Source organism: Nesoenas mayeri (genome assembly GCF_963082525.1).
Source record: "Nesoenas mayeri genome assembly, chromosome: 1".
Lineage (NCBI taxonomy): Eukaryota > Metazoa > Chordata > Aves > Columbiformes > Columbidae > Nesoenas > Nesoenas mayeri.
In genome coordinates this window covers 86,910,034-86,931,807 of record NC_137541.1, presented here as the reverse complement: position 1 = coordinate 86,931,807, position 21,774 = coordinate 86,910,034, and the positions used below count along the sequence as shown (strand labels likewise).

Below are 21,774 nucleotides of genomic sequence, written 5' to 3'. Positions count from 1 at the left end.
CGGCTCCGCAGCCTCCGCCCCGCACGTCCCGCCTCGCCAGCCCCCCGCCTGCTGTCAATCTTCGGGGTGACCGGCAACGCCTCCGCCGAGCTCTATGTCGCCATTGACCGAGGAGTCTGGCACGGCCTCCCGTGACGGCTGAAGCGTGGCTGCGATTGGGCGAACCGGCCGGGCAGTTCCGCGGGCCCGTCCCTCAGCCTCGCTACCGGCGCGCCCGTGCGACGTGGGATTGGCCGGAGCTCGCATGCCCACACTGGGCTCTGATTGGTTAGGGTGGGGCTGTGGGCGGTGCTGCAGTGAGCCGCTGTCATGGCGGAGCTGAGTGAGGCGCTGCTCTCGGTGTTGCCGTCCATCCGGGTGCCCAAGGCCGGCGACCGGGTCCACAAGGACGAGTGCGCCTTTTCCTTTGACACACCGGTAAGCGCGCCCCGCGGCCGGCTCGCCCGCCTCGCCGGGCTGCTCCCCGTTCCGGCCCGCTCCCAGCCCACCCGCCTGTCGGGGCGCCGCCCGCGCGGAGCGCCATGGGACTTGTGGTTCCCCGGCGGCTGGAGCGGCCCGCGGCCGGGCGGAGCGCGGGGCTCTGGGGAACTACAGCGCCCGGCGTGCCCCGCGCCGCGCCCCTCCCTGCCGCGGCGCGCTGGGGGCTGTAGTTTTGGAGCCGGAGCGGGCGTGGGCAGGTCACTCGCCCCATTCGGCGGTGGCCCAGTCCAGCCCCGAGCGCCTGGAGAACGGATGCCCCCTAACCTCCCTCTGCTGTGGGGGCTTTGCTGGCACTTATAGCCCTCGGCGGGGCGGGGCGCGCTCCAGACCCGGCCCTTGGCGGGGGGGGCGGTCGGGCTGGGGGGTCCCGCCCTGCGGGTCTGAGCAGCCCCCGGGCCTCACCGCGTGGCGTGCCCCGGTAGGCGGGGGGCGAGTCAGTGCTGTGTCATTAAGATGGCAGTGGTCCCTTCCCCAGGCGTCTCCACCCCGCCGGCATTCCTGCTCCTCCCTCCCTACCCCTGCCTGGCCTAGGCGGACCTAGGGAGGCCCAGGCGGCCGGAGGGCGAGGTGCCTCCTCTGCAGGCACCTATCTGGCAGTGGGCTGCGGCTGGAAGGTACGGGTCCTTCGAGGAAGCAGCACACAGCAGCCTGGCCCTCTTTCCCTCCCCAGGCCCCACAGTGATGGCTGTCTGTTCACTCTCTGCCCTGACTCTGTCCCAGCTGCTTGGTGTTGGGAAATAGGCTGAGGGCTTCTTGGTGGCATCCCTGTTTTCCAACCTCTGTATTTGGGTCCCTCACTTCAATTTAAAAAGGGTATCTCTGCTGAATGAGTGGTGTTTTCCAGGTCCTTGTTGGATGGTTAGGGTGCTTGCTCCAGGGTTCATTCTTTTTCTGTTTCTGAGCTACTCACAAACTTTAGAATGCAACAGCAAAAACAAACAGTGGTCTGTTAGCCTTCTTCACACTGTAGTTTGGCAAAGTTCCCTATGGCACTGGGAATGGTGCTTTCAGAGGGGATGGTCATATTGGTAATGATTGTACTGTGCTCTGAGCATGTGAACTGTACATGCTAAGGACATTTCACAAGGTAAGCTTCTGAGGAATCTCACTCAGGCTTTCCTGATTCAGTAGCGTCCTGCTGTAGATGAACAGGAAAACAGGTTTTCAAATACATCAGATTGACAGAAGTACCTGTTATTCTGGGACAGCCAGGCTGGAGGTCAGCATCTTGTTTCTAACTAGCTACTAAGTGGCTGGTATGTAGGAATGAGCTGTAGCTGTGACTTAATGAATAATGAGTGGTGTTCCTACAGTAAGTCTGGGCCTATCTTAGCAGTTGGAATGGCATTCTTTACCATTTTCCTCCAGTTTTTACCTCTCCTTCTGTTCAGGAGTCAGATGGCGGCTTATATATCTGCATGAACACGTTCCTGGGCTTTGGGAAGCAATATGTGGAAAAGCACTATCAGAAAACAGGCCAGCGGGTCTACCTTCACCTCAAAAGAACACGTAAACTGGTAAAAAACAAACAAACAAACAAACATACAATTAAACTTCTTCTGAAATTGAGAGCTGGGATATGTCTCTGTGTTCAATCAGATACAGAATTTTGTCTCCGGAATATAACAAATGTGTTTCTTGGTGGATTGAGGTGCACCAGTTCTTTAGTTCTGCTTATGCTGAATTGTTGTATGGGTGGTTTATGCTGTTTCTGCCTAGCATCTTTCTGTATTCACAGTAGCTTAATTTTAATCCTTAAGGTTTGCCACAGCTTGCCTGTCTCCCTAACTCTATTGCTCTATTTCTTCTTAACAAAATAGAAGGAAGAAGATACAAACTCCACTGCTGGGGACCCCCCAAGGAAGAAACCAACTCGCTTGGCTATTGGTAAGAAAGCACTTGTGTATTATATCATCCTTGTCGTTTTGGACCAGTCTTTTGGAGCTGCCTGGCTTCGTGGCACAATCTCTTTTGCCTTTCCACTTCTGGACTAGTTGAAGCTAGTATCCCCAACTGAATTCAAACTTCATCTTTTCTAGCGTGTCTTAGATGGGCAGTTACCACAAAACAGTTGTTGATGTGGTAGTTTTGTTCTGTATTCAAAGCCGCATCATGTTTTCTGCAGGTAAATATGTTTCGCATCCTCTCTTAACTCTGTATATCTGACTCAGCTTGGTGTGGGCTGTTGCTTAATGCAGACGTGTCCAGTGTGGGCCCGATGTAAGTTTGAGCAAACATGTAGGTCTGAGAAAAGTAAGTTTGAAGTTGCTGATAGAAGAACTATTTTTTTAAACTTATGAGAAATTGAACTAGTGTTATTTATACAGATGAGGAAGAAATTACTGGTAAATGCTGTATTGACATTTTTGATTGGTAGTTCTTTGAAATGCAAAGCTGATACTGGAAGAAATACATGTGAACATTACAATATTAAAAACAAGCCCCTTTTTGGAAGAACAGCACTACTGTTCCATTACTCTCTTGCACCAACTGCAAAGGCTGTTATGACTGGAATGAAGATGCTGCTTATTTGGAGCAGTCTCGGCTAGTAATTTCTGAACCATTATGGAGGTCTGTAAAGGAACATTTTCTAGTAGTAATAGGTTCTTGGCTTGCTGGAAGCTGACCACTAGAGGGAAATCCAGAACCTGAACTGTGCACATCTTGCTTTTTGCTCACTTTTTTCCTAGCTGTGCTGTTGTGTAGCAGACGCCTGGTGACTCCACTCTGCCACAGCGCAAACCAAAATTAAGATTTTCAGCTGCTCCGTCTTTTTATGATGAAGTGGAGTCCCCAAGGTCACTTCCAGCAAAATTGAACCTAGAATCTACATTTGTTCAGAAAGACAATGCTTTTATGTGTATGATTATGCTGCTTTTGGTGAGATGAGACCCAGTCCGCATTATGAGTTATTTCTGCATCCTCAGTTCTACAAAGGTCTTGAGACAACTGTTGTCATTTGGTCAGCAAATAGGTGTCTGTGATAAAAGCTTAGTGGTGTAAATGGGGCAGAAGGGAATAGAAGATAGTGGTTGAGGCAGTGATTTTAAATCCAGGAGAGATTTTTTTTTTCTCCCTCTTTTTTAGATAAACTGTGGTGATTCAGCTAATCCTGATGTGGGAGATTTTTTTTTTAAGTACTAGAAAAATTTAGGAGCAAGATGTCATTGGCTGCAAAATGTAGCCCTTGATCTCTCTGTGCCTTAGCTTTGCCCTCCATGGGGAAAAAAAAAAAAAAAATCTATAGTGTTTGCCTCCCATGCCTGCATGTTTGTGGGACAACTTTTGGAGTTAGTGGTACTTAGATACAGCCATGGAGAGGGAGGCAGTGTACCTCATGGCAAGCTGTTTGCTATATAAGGGGGAAGAAGGGCTAGGAGACAGTCTGCTGGCTGAAGACCCTCTTCCTCCTCAGAAGGTTCACGTAACCACCCAAGGGGACCTCACCAGCCTGTTTTAGTTTGTTTAGAGTTTGGGATTTGTGCAATACCCTGAGGGATTCTGTATTGCTTTAGTCTATGAAGTGGTAACAGGAGATATCTCTGGGATGTGCTGAAGAGGCACAGAAGAGGATTGTCTGGGTACATTGTTGCATGACACTGGTGTCTGTTTTCAGGTATTTCTAAAATCTCTCAGGCTTGCAGCATCTGCATTCATTCATGACAGTTGGTGCATAGTCTAAAAATCATAGGTATTTGAGGAGAGAGTTGCAGGAGATACTGTAGGAACAAGGAATTTTTGTCAATATTTTAACCAAATTCAGAAATGGTTATCAGAACTGTGTCACACGTGGGATTCTTGAGGCAAAGGCAGTAAACAGCAAGAACTCATATTGCCTTCAGAGATCTGTTGCAGCCACGTATCTTCAGAGATCTGTTGCAGTCATAGCATGCCATTTTTAAAGAAGTAAAGGAAAATCAGTTTCAAAAGAAAAACACGGGGTCAGGGCTGCTAGTAAGCCACGTGTCTTCTGCATGTTTCCTTCTGCGGTGTCAGGTGTGAATGCTTGGAGAACAGGAAAGGCCAAGTTTTTTTTCCTGAGTACCTACACTGAGTTCTCTCCACTGCAAACTCTACTTTTTGATGACAGTTCATCTTGTCAAGACTATGACTCTTGACGACTGGCAAATAACCTGTTCTGTATGGAAGTCCTATTTCTGTTTTAACCTCTGTAAAGCATGGCTAGACAGGTATGAGAAACTACTAGTGCTATACCTTTCCTAAGACTTTTCCTGTACTTCTGGATATTGTGGTGTCACAGGAACTCCTGGTTCTCCCCAGTTATGTTCAGGACTCTGAACTGTCCTTCCTGGAAGGGGCAAGAAGCAGAGCCAGGCTCCTTAAAGATGCTGGTAGACTAAATCTTTGCACAGGTTTAGACTATAATCTCTTCATGGCCATTGCGATTCATTGTCTTGGATACACTGTGAAGGATGAGCAGTAGTACTTTATAATGGGCCATGTTCTGGGTACTGCCTCTCTATTGAGGGTCTTCTGTTTTTCTGGTTGTAGTCAGAGTCTGTAGGTCCCTTCTAAGCATCTATACAAAGAGCTGTGAAAAGCAAACCTATTGTCACTAGGCTTGTATTTACTTCTGTGAAGTCCACATCTCCATCAGAACCTTTGGGATCCAGGAATAGAAGAAAGATTGTGGGTCACTAATCTAGAACTTTGCCTTAGTTGTGGTGCCTTATTTCATGTAAGCTATGAGCTAACAGGCATCAGAAGCTATTTAGTTTCACCTGTTACTGCAATGTTTTTTTCTTCCTGTAGGTGTAGAAGGTGGATTTGATATCACGGAGGAAAAGTTTGAGTATGATGAAGATGTAAAAATAGTAATTTTCCCAGAGCATTTGGATATTCCTCGCGATGGGCTGGAGGGACTACCAGACATGGTCAGAGACAGGGTATGTTTGGGTTGGAGGGCTGTGTTTTCTGTTGGTAAGGAGGAAACACCATTACAGAGAAGGAACTTCTGTCCTGTAAAAGGGATCCTGCAGAGCTGCTGTGATGTCTCAGCTTGGAGTAAGCAGGGTTGTTCTCCATTTCTATAGTGCTTTATATTACAGAGCCCTGGCTTGTGGCTGAGGCTCCTGAGTGCTGCCATAGCACAACTGATTTGCTGATCTGAACCTAAATGTGGAGGCTTGGGCCACTGGAAGCGTCTCTCCTTGTGCCCTCTTTTTTTTTTCCTGCTGTTCTAATTCCAGATTGCCAGTGCAGTCGAGGCCATCCTGACAGCAGATTCAGCTTCACGGAAGCAGGAGGTGCAGGCATGGGATGGGGAGGTTCGACGTGTATCCAAACATGCTTTTTCCCTGCAACAACTTCAGAATGATGTCCGTATCCCGCCGTGGTGAGCATAGTACTGAAACTAGCTGTATCGCTCTGTATGCTGGGCCCACCCCCATCACCTTCTTCTCCTGTCCTGTCCTGGACTGCAGCAGCAGATGAGACTTCCTTTGTGAGTCTCTTGAGTGTGCCTTGTCATAGTAAATTCAAGGGAAGTGACAAACTAAGATACTTCAAGCTGCTTAGTGTTTTGAAGTAAGAGGAATTAGATTGTTTATACTGTGGTCAGTGGGTAGTAATGGAGAGAGCTTAAGAGGTATTATACAACCCAAAGGTTTTCACCTTAATCTCTTTTTCTTTATTCCTTGTCAATAGTGGCTGGAAGTGCAGCAAGTGTGACATGAGGGAGAACTTGTGGCTGAACATGACTGATGGAGCCATCCTCTGTGGTCGGCGTTATTTTGATGGCAGTGGTGGCAACAATCATGCAGTCGAGCACTACCGGGGAACTGGCTACCCACTGGCTGTAAAACTGGGAACAATTACTCCTGATGGGGCTGGTGAGAAGGGGGATCCTCTGAGGGTTAAGGGTGCCAGGCACCACTCAAGCTGACTGGAACCTCTGACAAGGAAAGTCAGAGAGGATTTCCAGGTATCAGGCTGGTGTTGCCCATCTTTTGACCTGGAACATGCAGTGTCATCCTATCATGAACTTTCCCACTCTGACCTACTTGTTGTGGCAGGGAAAGAACCAGCTGATAAAACCTTGCCTTCCTCTTCCGCTCCCTTGTAATTTGAGAATTTTAGAATACTTATCCAGGTCGCCATCTTATTTTCTGTGGGGGAATGTTTATCAAAGAATTCTGTGTCCAAAGCCTGAGCAGAGAGTATATGGCACAGTACCCCACTTACCTCACTCCAGGCATACACATATCTCTGTACCTTGATCAGTGACAAAGTTGTTTGTCTTGTCACATGTTTTAGAGGAACTTCAATATTCTGTCTGTTGTGCTACTCCCCTGAGAAATGAGAGAAACCTCAACTACTCTGTTTGTCAAAACTCCCAGTTCTGAGCACTGTGTTCTATTCATCCAGCAGTGAATTTTAGATCACAGGCCATTATAAGTCTCTCCTTTTCCTCTGTTCCTGCATAGATGTCTACTCCTACGATGAGGATGACATGGTGTTGGATCCCAACCTGGCAGAACACCTTGCTCACTTTGGGATTGACATGCTCAAGATGCAGAAGGTGAGGGGGGTGGCATCCAGAGGGGAAGAGAAGCAAGTCTGAGGTTTCTTAGCTGGATCCCAGCTTTTTGTGATTATGCAGAACCATTCCCGGTCAACAAACCCTGTTTTTTGTCCAGCAGAGAGTTGTCTCATCTGCCTCTCTTCTTTAGTTGCCCTTTTTACCTTTCTTTCCTGTCCCTTGGGTTTATTTCCTTGGAGTTCTGTGTCAATACCATCCACAGGGAGGTTCCCAGGCTCTGAGCTTTGCTCCTTAGATTCATTGTTTGTGTGTGAATTCCATCGCCCTTTACAAGGGATGGTTCAGATGTCTCCCATGTTTCTTATCATTCCTCTTTCTAACCCAGGTATTCAGATATTTGAAAACAATTTTTGTATCCTCCACATCTTCTAATTTAATAAACCAGAATGGATTTGAGTCTATGTTTCTCTACAGGATTGCCCTTTTGATAACTCTGATGTTCGCTTGAGTCTTCTTTGAGAATTTTTTCCTGTTCTTTTCCTCTTTAGACAGACAAGACAATGACAGAACTGGAAATAGACATGAACCAGCGCATTGGGGAGTGGGAGCTCATCCAGGAGTCTGGCGTGCAGCTCAAGCCCCTCTATGGGCCTGGGTACACTGGGATCCGTAACCTGGGCAACAGTTGCTACCTCAATTCTGTGATGCAGGTGCTGTTCAGTATCCCAGACTTCCAGAGAAAGTAAGTGAGCTTAGTCGCTCCTTTTCATTGGCTTGGGATCCCCTGGGATCAGTATAAAGATCATCTAGAGCTGGGAGCGTCTGTTGCAGTGATCAGGCTTAGAACTGTGTCTTTGCTAGATGAACTCACATGTCCTTTAGATGGCTCCGTTTTGCTTTGCAGGTATGTGGACAAGCTGGAGAAGATATTCCAAAGTGCACCTTCGGACCCCACACAGGACTTCAGCACACAAGTGTACGTAGAGTTTTGGTGAGAGAAGGAAGGCTGAGGCTGCCTGGGTGCGTCCCCTCTGCGCTGCTGCAGTGTGCTTTGCTGCAGGTTTCTCCCTCAAGCCTCACTTCTCTGTTTCCATGCCCATCGCCAGAGACACTGATCCTCAGTGATCAATAAGGATCTAAGCCAAGAAAGTTCAGCTGAATGCCCCAGATGGAGAGAACAGAGCACATCTCAGGCTTCATGAGAGGCTCTTGAATGTATTATGTGGGGAATGCAGTACCATCTGTTACCACGAGGGGATTTTTGGTAGCATATTCTGTCTATGCAACAGCAAAAAGGTGCTTGCTCTCTGCAATGGAGGGAGATGACTAAGAGCAAAGAAGTACACAGACTTGGGCAACTCTATTCTCAGTGGATAATTTATATATCCTTAAAGAGGCTTCCTAAAAGAGGTATTTGCGAGCAATAGCAGGAGAATATACAGAAGAAGGAACACAAGATTCAGGAGGGTCTTGCGTTTTAAATACATGAGTTCTCTGCTGCATCTGTTTTAAAACAGCAAAGCAGGATATGGAGGTTTGCAGTGCAGGAATGGAAGGTGGCATTTGTGGAAAGGAGTTCAGTGATAAGGGAGTGTTCTAAATATGCACAACCTGGGGTGAGATGTTCACTGAGGAGAGGATTGAGACAGCTGGAAAGACTTCTGCCTCGGCAAAGGGAGGAACTGGTAGGGTTTGGTTCCAGACAAATGGCAACAGTGATGGAGAGGGACTGGAATGAAGTGGAGTAGTAGGAGAGTCTGAGCATAGCAGGAAATTGCTGAAAGTGACTTGTCCATTAAGTGCTTCACATTCTTGATCTTTCCCCTGGGAAAATGTGATCAGTCTGCTCACAGCAATGCTATTTCTGGTTCAGACAGATTCGCTCTACCCTGTTGTCTCCTGCACAGTCAGTCAGATGTACCACTATTTTGCCCATATCAGGCTGTCGCTCAGTTTGGGTGTTAGGCAGCTGCAGTGTGGTTCAGCACCAGCTACCCTTCTGTGGAGAAAAGGAAGCTTTTCCTTCGTTTGCTCCCCAGTGTGCAAGCAATGGTTGAGATTGGTGCCCAGAAGTTCTAGTAACCCTCAAGTTGATGTGTCTCATGGGCCCAGAGAGCAAATCAAGATAGGGTGATCTTGGCTGGTACAGCAGAGAAGACTGATCTCTGTGGGATTGACAGTCCATGGTAGCATTAAAGCTGGATGAGTTGATGTACTTCCTGGAGTATGTGGGATTGCAGAGACCATTTTGATGCTAACAGTGACTTCTTCATCATTCCAGAGCCAAACTGGGCCATGGACTGCTTTCTGGGGAGTATTCAAAGCCAGCTTCTGCAGATGGGGAACAACAGCCCGATCAGAAGGTGAGTCTTGGATACAGCGTCCTCATGACGTATGTGTTTCGTGAGGCATTGTGTATGGGGGATGGAGGGAGAACCCTTTCTGAAGACGTCCTGGGACTCGTTCCGGGGCCCTGTCGCCTGAAGGAAAGCATGGCTAAGAGTGCAGTGCCACATGCCAGGACACACGCTTGGCAAATTATGACCACCTTCCTCTTCTACCTTGTTATTTGCAGGGTATGCAGAATGGCATTGCTCCACGCATGTTTAAGTCCCTCATTGGAAAGGGGCACCCAGAATTTTCCACTAACCGACAGCAGGACGCCCAGGAGTTCTTTCTGCATTTCATCAACATGGTGGAGGTAATCATTGAGTCTATCTGTCAAATTGTGGAAAAGTCCAGCTTTGTTTTGTCCCCACAGCAGGGAGTGAGTGGTGGAGATGAGAAGCTGGCCATTGAAACAGAGGGAGAGAGAGAACACAGGGAAATGGGCCAGCTAGCACCTGTGGGAGCAGAGAAGGAGAGGTGCTTGGCCATGTTTTCAGGGCCGATTCCTTAGAGGAATTTCCTTTGTGAATGGCACAAGTGGACACGTAAATTATCTTTAGGAGCAGGAATGTCCTGGGTTCCTGGGGTACAGAAGTTAGCTCTAGTTCCTCTTTGCTGTCTTTTCCAGGGGACTGCGTACAGAAGTGAATACTCTTTAGCCATGTCCTGTGTGAAACCACCACTACTGCAGATATTTATTTCTGACATTCTGATGTTACATCTGTCCTTCTAATCTTTTCTTCTTCAGAGGAACTGCCGCAGCTCAGAGAACCCTAATGAGGTCTTCCGTTTTTTGGTGGAGGAGAAGCTGAAGTGCCTGGCCACAGAAAAGGTGAAATATACCCAGCGTGTGGACTATATTATGCAGCTGCCTGTGCCCATGGATGCTGCACTGAACAAAGGTCAGTAGTGTGCCAAGGCCAGAGCAGTAGCAGACATTATGTTTAGATGCTGTACTTTTGTTACAGAACTCCTTTAGTGAGAAATGGACTTCCTAAAGGACTGACTTTGTCACTTCTGAAGCCAGTTCGATCCTTCACCCTCTTTTGGGGGATCAGGCTGATTTCTTCAGAGGTGGTGTGACATGGTGATGTCCCTCTGACACCACAAGCTGGGCTGTGATTCAAACAGCAAGACAGGACTGCAGTGCTCTGGAAGACATTGTCTGCTTTGTGCTCTATTCTTGGTGATGTGTTGATAGGCCTGTTCTGCCTCTGGGTGTAGCTGGCACCAGCTGCTTTGTAGGTACCTAGATGTGGTCTGTGACTCCTCTGCTTTATTTTCTAGATGAACTACTGGAGTATGAGGAGAAGAAGCGGCAGGCAGAGGAGGAGAAGCAGCCACTGCCAGAGCTGGTGCGAGCCAAGGTGCCTTTCAGCTCCTGCCTAGAGGCCTATGGAGCTCCAGAGCAGGTGGATGATTTCTGGAGCACAGCCTTGCAGGCCAAGTCTGTGGCTCTCAAGTGAGTGTGTGTGACTTACCAGCTAGGCTATGACAAACTGGCAGTAGCTTTGGTGACTTCTTGTAGTTGCTTGGGGAAGAAGTATTCCCAAAGCTTTTTAGTTCTCCACATCCTGGAGCCATATAACATTGAAGCAGAGCAGGGACCAGTCTGTCAGTGCAGGAGTGATTGCCCCCAATGGGCAGAACAGCAGTACTAGTGAAGTCCTTACCATCAGATTTCCTTTGTTGGGGGGCTATGAAAATATAGTGATATTCCAGAAAACTAGCTGCTTCTATTCTAAATTCAAAATGTAGCTTTAAAAACAGTACTGAGAGTATAGCAACACTGGTCTTGCATGGCCTCTAGAATTTCTTAAATCAAGTTCTTAGCTACTAAAGTTTGAGCAAAACACTGAGTCCAACAGTCTTATGAGTTATTTTAAAGAATGCTAAAAATGCTAGTAGCAAGGTTTAAAAAACAGCTTTAATTTGTCTTGCTGCCTGCAGCACATGTGGCCGTGCAAAGGTGTAGTGAGAAGATTACAAACTTAAGTGGCTTTCTGCTGCGATGCTACTGACTGTTCTTCTGCAATGAAAGGGTAGTCCTCAGAGAACTGGAAATGTTTTTCTAACAAATATTATATTATTAATCCATAGCTACTATAAACAGTAACATGATCACAATGAAAAGTAACATTTCATTTTGCTTTTAGGTAGTGAGTTGTGTTCAAGCAGTTTGGGAGAATGAGCATTAAATATATACTGTTACTTAAATTAGTTTTAAGGCATGTTGCAATTAGCCCCCAATAATAAGTATCTGTCTGTCTTATTACTGCTTCTCCCTTCACAAACATTCCCCTCTGTTTCATAGATTCCAGACACCCTCTCTCTCAAATTGTATAACTAAGTAATGTTTGACCAAATTCAGTTAGCTTAAAATTCCCTGCTTCTGCTTTGTATCCAAAGAAGTGCTCTTGTGCTTGAAAGCTTGTCAGTTCTTGCAGCTGCATCTCTCAGTCTAATAGAATGTTATTTCTTCTACACTCCTTAAGAGTTAGACTTTGAATTAAATACTAAAATCTGAGGAGGCTTGTAAAATACAGGATTAGAAGGTAGAGAGCATGCACTATTTTTCCTCATCCCCCAAGATTTTGTAAATACTGCATCCCATCTCATTTGGTCAGAGCATCTGCTTTAAAAGTGGTTCTGTGGAGAGTTTTAAGCTCAGCATAGGAGAGCTGCACAGATACGTATATTCCCCCATAGGAGATGCCTCCACCCTACTCACTGATTTCTTGAATCAATTTGGTGCCTTCAGTCATTGCTGACAAAGTATTTAAAAGTATTTTCTCTTTCAGAACAACACGGTTCGCCTCTTTCCCAGATTATCTAGTGATCCAGATCAAGAAATTCACTTTCGGTCTGGACTGGGTGCCCAAAAAGCTTGGTAAGAAGGTTGAGAAGTAGAGACCGTATAAGTATTGGGTGTCACATGTGGGTATAGCAGTCATTACTACAACGAGGAAAGTAACTACCCCAAAAGGTGCTGCAGAGTGTAGCTTATTGCATCCCCAGGGACTTACTCTTCTAGATCTCCCAACCAAGTCTTTTGTTTCTGCCCCTGTGGGGAGGCTGAGCAAAACTGTTTCTTGCAGATGTCTCCATTGAAATGCCAGAGGAGCTGGATATCTCTGCACTGCAGGGAACAGGGCTGCAAGATGGAGAAGAAGAAATGCCAGACATCGCACCCCCACTGGTGACACCAGACGAGCCCAAAGGTAGCCTGGGATTCTATGGCAACGAGGACGACGACTCCTTCTGCTCCCCTCACTTCTCCTCTCCAACATGTTAGTGATTCTCCTGCTCTCTTCCTGATGCCTGACTCATTTCCTTGCTCTCCTTGTCTTGTCTCCCATGCTAGCGGTTTCCCACTTGCTCAGACTTTCCCAGTCCCTCTGTCCACAAGTGTCGCTGCCTCTCTTGCATGCCTGTTATGCAAGGGAGTTATGCAAGGGAGTTTGTTGATTCCTGTTCCGTGGAAGATGGGGAGATGGCATGTCTCCTGCGTTTAAGAGGGTGCAGAGCTGGGGTTTATACAAGATTTAACTGGTAGAAGTATTTTATATTCACAGTTGCAGATGGGAGGTAGGGTTTGGAGGCTTGGAAAGAGCCAGTGCTTCTGAGTTAATGAGTTGAATCCTTTTTTTCTTTGGGGTGTCTGTGTGTGAGACTGTGCTTTTGAGGAAGAATGAGAAGAGCAGAGAGACAGAATTTGTGTGAAATTAAGCCAGGAAATGATGGCTTGGGGGGGCCGTGTGACACTGCACAAAATGGAGCAGGCAGGGCTGGGTGGGAGTGGGTGGCTCTAATCTCTTTCTTCCCACAGCACCCATGTTGGATGAGTCGGTGATTATCCAGCTAGTGGAGATGGGCTTTCCCATGGATGCTTGCCGCAAAGCCGTGTATTACACAGGGAACAGTGGGGTTGAGGCTGCCATGAACTGGGTCATGTCACATATGGATGATCCAGGTATGAGGCCACATGGCCGCGGTGAAGCTTGTTGCTTCTGGGACATTGTACTTCCTGTCCCACTACCACAGTGGAAAACTGAAGTAGTTTGGCCTGGGACTGTGTCCCTCTTGGAGAGATCTAACTGCTCTGAGCTGTGTTCTGTTTCCTGCTGCAGACTTTGCTAACCCATTAGTTCTCCCTGGATCCAGTGGGCCAGGGTCTACTATTGCCTGCCCAGACCCTCCTTCAGAAGACAGCGTGGCCACCATTGTCTCCATGGGCTTCTCCCGGGACCAAGCTATGAAAGCGCTTAGAGCCACGGTGAGAGGCATAGGTGACATCAGAGTGAAAGGATATTCTCAGGAACAGGCATTCCCAAGTTCACAGTCTTCTTCCTTCCAGAACAACAGTCTGGAGCGTGCTGTGGATTGGATCTTTAGTCACATTGATGACCTTGATGCAGAAGCTGCTATGGATATTTCAGAGGGGCGGTCGGCAGCTGAGTCCATCTCTGAATCTGTTCCTGTGGGTCCTAAAGTGCGTGATGGGCCTGGAAGTGAGTTCCAAGCAGCAGGCATATGGATTTTGGGGTGCAAACTCAACATGACTTTATCCTCCCTAATCCATCCAGTACCAGAGGTTTTAGAAGCAGCAACTGCTGATCTGGTTGTTAAGCTGGAAGCAGGGAGGAAAAGGAGAGGGATGGCAATGTGGGGCCTGAGACCCTTCAGGCTGGGAACTACCTGGAAACTAGTAAGAGAGAGGCAGAGGAAGTGCTGTCAAGTGAAGGACAGGAAGGTGCTGTGCCTCTTTCTCTCAGTTGTTCTAGGAGGGTTTTCTGTTCTTCAGACTCCCATTGAAAAAACAGGTTCCAGTCTGTGTGTAGAATCAGTGCAAATGTTCCTGGGTGCAATAGCGAGGGGGAATCCCTACCCTTAACCACCCGGCACCCATGGGCCAAGTGAGCAGTTGGAAGAGAGAAGGCTAAATGGCAGTTACCATCTCCTCTTTCCCTGCACATTTGGTCTTGAGACCAAATCCTCACAGTCATGCTTGACAGGAACCCAATTCTAAATTATTACCCAGCAGAGCTTCCTTCGAGGATCCTTTTCTAGAGAGGGCCTTGCACAGGGTATTTGTTTCAGGATAAGATGCCTTTCCTCTCTGACCACTCCTCTCTTCTCTCCTATTCTCAAGAATATCAGCTGTTTGCCTTCATCAGCCACATGGGCACTTCGACTATGTGTGGACACTATGTTTGTCACATCAAGAAAGATGGCAGGTAAGAGGGATTTTCACAGAATAAGGGGACTCTGAGCTTTAAATCACTGTCCTCCCGTGTTTCTTGAGAAGTCCTAAGCAGGGAGTCAGGGATGAGAACAGGGGAGGGGAATCAAGTTGTGAGTTAGCCGCAGGTTCGTGTCCCTGAGCTCCCCTTCTGCCTGTTGCAGGTGGGTGATCTACAATGACCAGAAAGTCTGTGCTTCTGAGAAGCCCCCCAAGGACCTGGGCTACATCTACTTCTACCAGCGGATTCCCAGCTAGAACATCTTGCTGTGTGTGGTGGGGGGGAGTGGTCTGAAGGCGTGTGGGGGCAGTGAGGATGGGAGCAGGGTCCTTCTCTCCCCTACTCGTCTCTTCATGTCCTGTCTATGGAGACACACGAGGAGACAAGAGTTCCCTGAGTAATAAAATGGGGGCTGGAGCCCCCATGGACATGAGTGAAGGGGGTCTGGGAGGGGGTGGGGGTGGGAATATCTTTCCATAGGAAATGTCCTCACTGTCCCCATCCTTGTGACACACAGCCCTAGTGCTTTGCTGCTTGGTGGGATGATGCCACCTCCTTGCTGTCTGGGAGGAGGTGGCGTGTGTGTATGTGTGGCTTGTATATGGGGGGGGGTTCCTCCTGCCTACCCTGCTGGGGAGGTTGCTGGGCAGGCAGCGAGGTGGGCCACGAGCAGTGCCCCCCTCCCCCTTGTGTGCCCTTTACATGCCAAAATACACGAGGGACAAAATAAAAGTCGAAATATCCCCCTGTTTTCTGCCTGCTCTCTGTATTACCGGGGCCCCTCCGGCGCTGAAACACGAGTGGGTGCGGAGTGTCGGCACTGATGGTGCGGCAGAGGCCCCTGCCCCACCCCGGGCTCCCTGCACTCTCGGCGGCGCACACCCAGGAGCCCCCGGGAGCCAGTGCGGGTGCCGGCCCGGTGGCGCGGAGCTGAGCGGCGGGCGCGGGGCGGGGCCAGCGGAGGGGGCGTGGTGATGGGAAAGGGCGGGGTCTGGGCGCCAGCGGATGATAAAACCAGGCGCCGGCGTCCGCGTTGCTGCTGCTGACCTTCGCGTCTCCTCCGGTACCGGCTGCTGCCCGCTCTCGCCATGGCGCCCAGGAAGTTCTTCGTGGGGGGCAACTGGAAGATGAACGGTGACAAGAAGAGTCTAGGCGAGCTCATCCACACGCTGAACGGCGCCAAGCTCTCCGCCGACACCGGTGAGGGCGCGGCCGCACGTAGCGCACGTCCCGCGCGGCGGCTCGGGGCCCGGCGGCGGCCTGGTGGGGCCGGGCGCCCGGGCCCGGGCGGGGGAGCGGCAAATGTCAGAGGGCGGCGGGGTCTAAATATAACCCAGCGGTGGGGCTAAATATACCTGCGAAACCGGATCCGGGCTGCGGGCCCGGCAGACACGTGCGGCTCCCCCTGGGGCGCCTCCGGCTGCACCCCCGGGCGGCGGGGCCCCGGGAGGAGGAGGTGGGGGCGGCCATGGGCCTCTCCCTGGCCTCGCCACCACCCCGCGTGCTCCTGGTCCCGTCCCGTCTCACGGCCGCGGCCTCCGTGTTTCAGCCGAGGTCGCTTGGGGCTGCACTGTCGGGGCGGACCTCGAGACCATGCCCCCTGCCCCGCTGCCGTACCCAGTTACAACCCCGGGCGTAACCCGATGCTGCCCTCTTCCCCCGGTTCAGCCAGGCGCGGGCACTAGGGTGGGATTCTTGCCCTGTTTCTCAGCTGGGCCCTTTCCAAGGGACCTGTGTGAACTGACTTAGGGGCCTGGCTGTTGACCTGATATCACCTGCCTGCCCACTCGAAAGGTCTTCATCCCTGCTGTCGAGTTATCGGATAGCAGGGCTGTTCCTGCTGCAGAGGGTCCCTGAAATGTCAGCGATGATGAGCAGGTTGAGCCTTCTTAGGAGTCGGGGCTGGGAGAGAGGGATGATCTCTTGGAGCTGGGATCTGGGGTCAGTGGCTGGGTACAGTTTCTGCCCTTTACCTGTCTCATGGGTAACCACTTTCTCTGTCTTCCAGAGGTTGTTTGTGGAGCCCCCTCTATCTACCTTGACTTTGCCCGTCAGAAGCTTGATGCGAAGATCGGAGTTGCAGCACAGAACTGTTACAAGGTACCGAAGGGTGCTTTCACAGGAGAGATCAGGTGAGCTCACAGAGTAAAGCCTGGGTGCCTATGGGACATGAATTTCCTCCAGAGGTCTGAGTCATCTCCTTTCTCCACAGCCCAGCAATGATCAAAGATATTGGAGCCACGTGGGTGATCCTGGGCCACTCTGAGCGAAGGCATGTTTTTGGAGAGTCTGATGAGGTGAGTGACCCCAGGATAGACAGATGGTCCAGCTCAGCTGTGCCTGCGAAGGCTGTAGGGGGCAGAAGTTAAAATATGATTACAGGAGTAGATCTGACTATTGGTTGCCTTGTTTCTTTTCAATTTCCAGTTGATTGGGCAGAAGGTGGCTCATGCTCTAGCTGAGGGCCTTGGAGTCATTGCCTGCATTGGAGAGAAGCTGGATGAGAGAGAAGCTGGCATAACTGAGAAGGTGGTTTTTGAACAGACCAAGGCCATTGCTGGTAAGGGAAGAAAACAGGCAAACAGGCATTTTTCTCTGGCTTTGGACATTCAGGAAGAAATCACCATTAATAATCATCCTGGCCTTCCTGGAAGGCTTGCAGATATGTTGCAGCAAATTCTCGCTCATAATATTAAAATGATAATGTTAATAAAAGGCCTGCATATTCTAGAAAGCTTTGCATCTCTACCCTTCCCAGCATGGGATACTGTGCTTATCTATTCCTTCTCCCTCCTCCCCAGATAATGTGAAGGACTGGAGTAAAGTGGTTCTTGCCTATGAGCCAGTTTGGGCTATTGGAACTGGTAAAACTGCAACTCCCCAACAGGTATGAGTGGGGGAGTGGTGGCTGATTAAATGACCTACTGACCCTTCCCACTTGAGACCTTATTGTAAATTCTCTCTAAAGACTAAAGATCTGAAAGGAAATGGTATACATGTGTTGCTCAGCCCTCAGTGGGACTCCTTCTGTTCTGTTGCAGGCTCAGGAAGTCCATGAGAAGCTGAGGGGGTGGCTGAAGAGCCATGTGTCTGATGCTGTTGCTCAGTCAACTAGGATCATCTATGGAGGTAAATAATTCTGACTCCACCTTCCAGTGCAGGGAGTGCTTGGTTTCTCTTGCTACAGCTGTACAACATGCTCTGCTGATGAGGAAACTTGCAGTTGTCAGAGCATGAAGAACTACCTACTAGCTTGTTTCAGTAAATGGGAGACAGTTTTACTGTCTGCAGAGTAAAATGTAGCTAGTCTTGCCTTTGTGCCCAAGCCCCGTTTTTCTAGACCTGGCCACATCTGACCTTAAAATACTGTTCCCTCTCTAGGTTCAGTCACTGGCAGCAACTGTAAGGAGCTGGCCTCTCAGCATGATGTGGATGGCTTCCTTGTTGGTGGAGCTTCTCTCAAGCCAGAGTTTGTGGATATTATCAATGCCAAACACTGAAGCAGCCTGTGAGAAGCAGTCCCTTGTGGTTCAGAGCAAGAAATGGAAGCAAGAAGGGACCTTTCATTGCACATGTCTCAGTACAGAGTCCTCCTGAGGCTTTCCTCCTCCACAGTCATTATTCTAGCTGTGCTGCTAACCCCCACCACCATGTTGGAGTCCTGTTAAGTGGGAGCCTGTCTCAGCAGAGCCTTGACAGCCTCCTCTCTGAATTAGCAAAATCCTCAGTTGCCTGTTGACCTGTAAGAGCCCACAGTCAACCTGGCCAGTGCCCTCCCCTTTCTCTGCAGTGTTGTGGGGAGAGAGGGCCACTGGTGCTGGGGGAAGGAAAAAGGAACTACAGTCTCTTGCATCCTTCAGCTCCATCAGCAAGGAGCCTGTCAGCTTAGACCCTTGTGAGATGTCTTACCTCACCTGTGTCCTGTACTGAACAATAAATGAAAACAAAAAGCAAAGGTGCGTCCTGGATCTTATTCAGAAGCAGCTGGAGACAAGCAGTGTTATAGAATTTACTACTTCTGGAGGCAGCTGGTTGCAGAGAGGGTAGTGTGGCTTTTATGTTGTGGTGGTGTGTTTGTTTGTTTGTTTGTTTGTTTTGAGGGCCCACCGTTGCCCCAGTAGGCACTGCACAGGCTCAACCTGTATCTTGCTATCATAGGTGTCACCTGCACCATGCCCTGAGGGTCTTCTCTCCTGCTCCAAATCCTCTTTGGGCCCATAGTAATTGGTGTGCATCTCTGTTCCAGTAGCTACTGGAGCATCTGGCTGTCCCACTAGTGAACTGACCTTTCCAGGCAGGCTCAGTAACGTGCTCATCCCCCCTCCCTTTGCCTGCAAGGACTGGTAGTTGCTGCTCATTAAGTGTGGAGCGGAGAAGGTTTTTAGGCTGTGTGCTGAGGCTGTGCTCACTGCCAGCTGTATGCTGATGGGTGAGAAATCAAGGCTAGATGTTACTTGGCAGCTGCTGCACCAGCTAGGAGATTTGTAGGTGGTACTAAGGGTGATAAAAAAGGAAGTGCCTCTGAAGGAGGAGCTTAGCTGTGAGGCACTATGTGTGTGGGTAGTGCTCTGGTATAGGGCAGACACAAGAAGTGTCTCACAGACACTGCTCACGGGAATCAGCCACATGCTGCAGCTCCACTGTTCCGGCTCCTGCCCAGCCCTGCCCACAGAGCTAGGCAATCGCCCAGGAGAGTGACCTACATAGGAAAAAACAGATGGGAGCTGGGCATTGATCTTGCTGCTTTGAGGAGAATGCAGAAGCATAAAAGGGTTCTTTTTAATGAGAAATAAACTCATGGAAAATAATTTCTGCATCAGCAGGAATGCCAGACCTTGTTTTTTCTTCCTTTTGTCTGCTTTCTGGCAGGACCACAGCTCGCTGGAGTGGAAATACTGCCAGATACTGTAAATTGTAGTGGTTGGAATCTTAAACAGATTGCTGTTGGGAAAAATGCATTGTGCTGGATGTGACAGCCCAAGAGAGGCTGCTGCAGCTCCATGTACTCAGCCCCAACCAGCAGCCAGGCTGGCACACACACACACATACATAGGTAACGTGGCCTGACACACAGACCATTTCCCTGAACACAGTACCAGTAGCCTCATCCCACACCATCCCTCTGGCTGAGCAAGATGGAGATGTGCTAGTGAGCACACATATATGTGTGTGTATATATATATGTGTATATTTATATATATATTTATATGTACTCAAATGTACAATGTGGCTCACTCTAGCAACTGGGTCCAGTCAGTTTGCCCAGAATCTGCCCCTCAATCCCAGTCTCTCCAGTCCCACTGGCTTCCTAGTAGCCAACTTCCTTGTGGTGCTCTGCCCACCCAGGGAGCCACAGGACCCCCAGCCTCTTCAGCAGCTGCCAGGACTCCCCCAGCAGCCATCTCTTACCTTACAGCTCCCTCCCAGGCCCTATTACCAGCTGGTCCAGCTTCCCCCTTGCTGCTGCTCACACACTTGCCTGTGCCCATGCCAGGTGCTGCCCTGTGGGCATGAGTCTCAGGTGATGGCACCCAGACACCCCACATCCCTGCATGTACTAATGAGAGTCCCTCACCTAGGGGAAAGTGTTTCATGAGGAGAAGGGATAGGCTGCTCTGATCAGGCACAGAGCATGGCCAGAGAAACAATCACAGACCATTTACATGTGACTGGCCCCTTTTATTCCCATATCCTTCTTTGTTTTTACATGCTGGTTCCTCCACAAATCACCATGATTGCTCCCTTTCCTGCCTTTGGTTCCTCCTTGAACAACCCCTAGTGAGTCTTCTGCAATCCCCAAACTTCCTCTGCATCCCCTGTTTCACAGCCCTGAGTGCAATGACCAGCCCTAAAGGTGCTCCAGGACTGAGGGCCTCCTGGGAGGTGCCCAGACAGAGTGTCCCTTCCTTTGAGTCTTTAATTTGGGTTCCTGCCTGCCTTGGTGCGCCTGTGCTCCTCTGGGCATGTGGAGATGGGCCTTTGGGGGGCTGATGGCTGCTGGGATGGTCCTGGGAGCAGCCGGGCAGGGTGCTGATGGGGTTCCCCCTCCTGCTGTTTTCCCCTGTTTTCCTTTGTGGGTGTGCAGACAAGCCTTTGTCACACAACCCCTTTAATGACCAGTGTAGTTACGTTTGGAGTCTTGTTTTTATATGTGTAACTTAAAGGAAATTTCTCTCTTTTAAAGACTTGTGTTTCTTTGTATAATTTCTCTTGTTTCTTGTAAGTTCTTTGGTCATCTAGAAACAAGCTAATTGAGACATATGTTTCTGTTGTAAGACCACGTAAACCATATGCATAGAGGCACATATGACTTGTACCAGTCTGTTCTTCAAATAAAGGGACGAGTGATGGGAAGAAAAGCAGGCTGTCACTTTTCATCCAGCACTGATTTACTGAAGGGCTCCTTAGAGCCTTGGAAAGCAACGGCAAGAGGAGCTGGACTGCTTTCTGGGTAGAGGTGTTTTGGTTTGGGGTTTTTGGTTTTGTTTGTTTGTTTCAGTGAATGTAGTTGAAAAGCACATCATATCCAGGTTAGTTACCAGGGAGTGAAGTTAGATGGGGCAAGTGCAGCACATGAGAAGAGACCAGCACTGGGGGAGTAAAGGCAGTCAACATGGCAGCATCTTGCCATGCAGCCCTGAGCACAGAAGAGTGCTCTGCAGAAGTGGGTGACAGCTGGCATGCATGCTATGAGAACAAGAGACTCACGTCTGACAGTTGTGTGTCCAACTCAGCTTGGACCAGTTTATCTAATACTGACATTGCGTGGGGGCTGCAAAGGACCAAAGTGCACGGGAGGGGAGGGGAGCAGGGCCTTGGACTTTGGCACTAACCACAAAACACTGGCGGCCATCAGCTCCAAGCAGCACTCCCGGCTGGTAAACACTTGTCTCTGCTTGGCAGCACATGGGGGCACAGCCACCCACCCGCCCACAGGTGCGAAAGCTGAGCAGGCACGGGTGGCAGCTGCTGGGCACTGTCAGCCTCAGCCACCCCTGCTTCCCAGGCTGGAGGAGAGGGCTGAAGCAGCGTCATCTGCAGTGGGTCAGGACAGAACACTGTACCCCAAAAGCTACTTCCTGGCATCCGGGAGATCATATCATGGGAGGTTTCACACCAAGACCCAGCCTAATTCTGCTCGACATAATAATTAAACATTTA

General features: G+C 49.4%; 2 protein-coding genes across 4 annotated transcripts; both read left to right on the top strand.

Moving 5' to 3' along the window:
• Positions 1–309: 309 nt before the first annotated feature.
• On the top strand, positions 310–14,880 carry USP5 (ubiquitin specific peptidase 5; the record flags this gene model as incomplete). Of its 3 annotated transcripts, none has more annotated exons than XM_080348673.1 (20): positions 310–417; positions 1,872–1,997; positions 2,301–2,367; positions 5,254–5,387; positions 5,691–5,836; positions 6,148–6,332; positions 6,927–7,021; positions 7,531–7,724; positions 7,887–7,958; positions 9,264–9,345; positions 9,558–9,683; positions 10,119–10,272; positions 10,658–10,832; positions 12,172–12,260; positions 12,469–12,591; positions 13,200–13,343; positions 13,501–13,646; positions 13,728–13,881; positions 14,523–14,607; positions 14,777–14,880. In XM_080348673.1, 20 exons carry the CDS (start codon positions 310–312, stop codon positions 14,868–14,870), a joined length of 2,499 nt encoding a protein of 832 aa, XP_080204799.1. In that variant the 3' UTR covers positions 14,871–14,880. The 3 variants fall into 3 exon arrangements, with proteins under 3 accessions (XP_080204799.1, XP_080204800.1, XP_080204798.1); XM_080348674.1 differs by having other exon boundaries at positions 12,469–12,660; positions 13,728–13,862; XM_080348672.1 differs by having other exon boundaries at positions 12,469–12,660.
• Positions 14,881–15,636: 756 nt separating this feature from the next.
• On the top strand, positions 15,637–18,497 carry TPI1 (triosephosphate isomerase 1). Its single transcript, XM_080353556.1, has 7 exons — positions 15,637–15,813; positions 16,622–16,745; positions 16,826–16,910; positions 17,041–17,173; positions 17,415–17,500; positions 17,655–17,742; positions 17,995–18,497. The coding sequence occupies exons 1-7, from the start codon at positions 15,702–15,704 to the stop codon at positions 18,111–18,113; spliced, it is 747 nt and encodes a 248-aa protein (XP_080209682.1). The 5' UTR covers positions 15,637–15,701; the 3' UTR covers positions 18,114–18,497.
• The last annotated feature ends 3,277 nt before the right edge of the window (positions 18,498–21,774 follow it).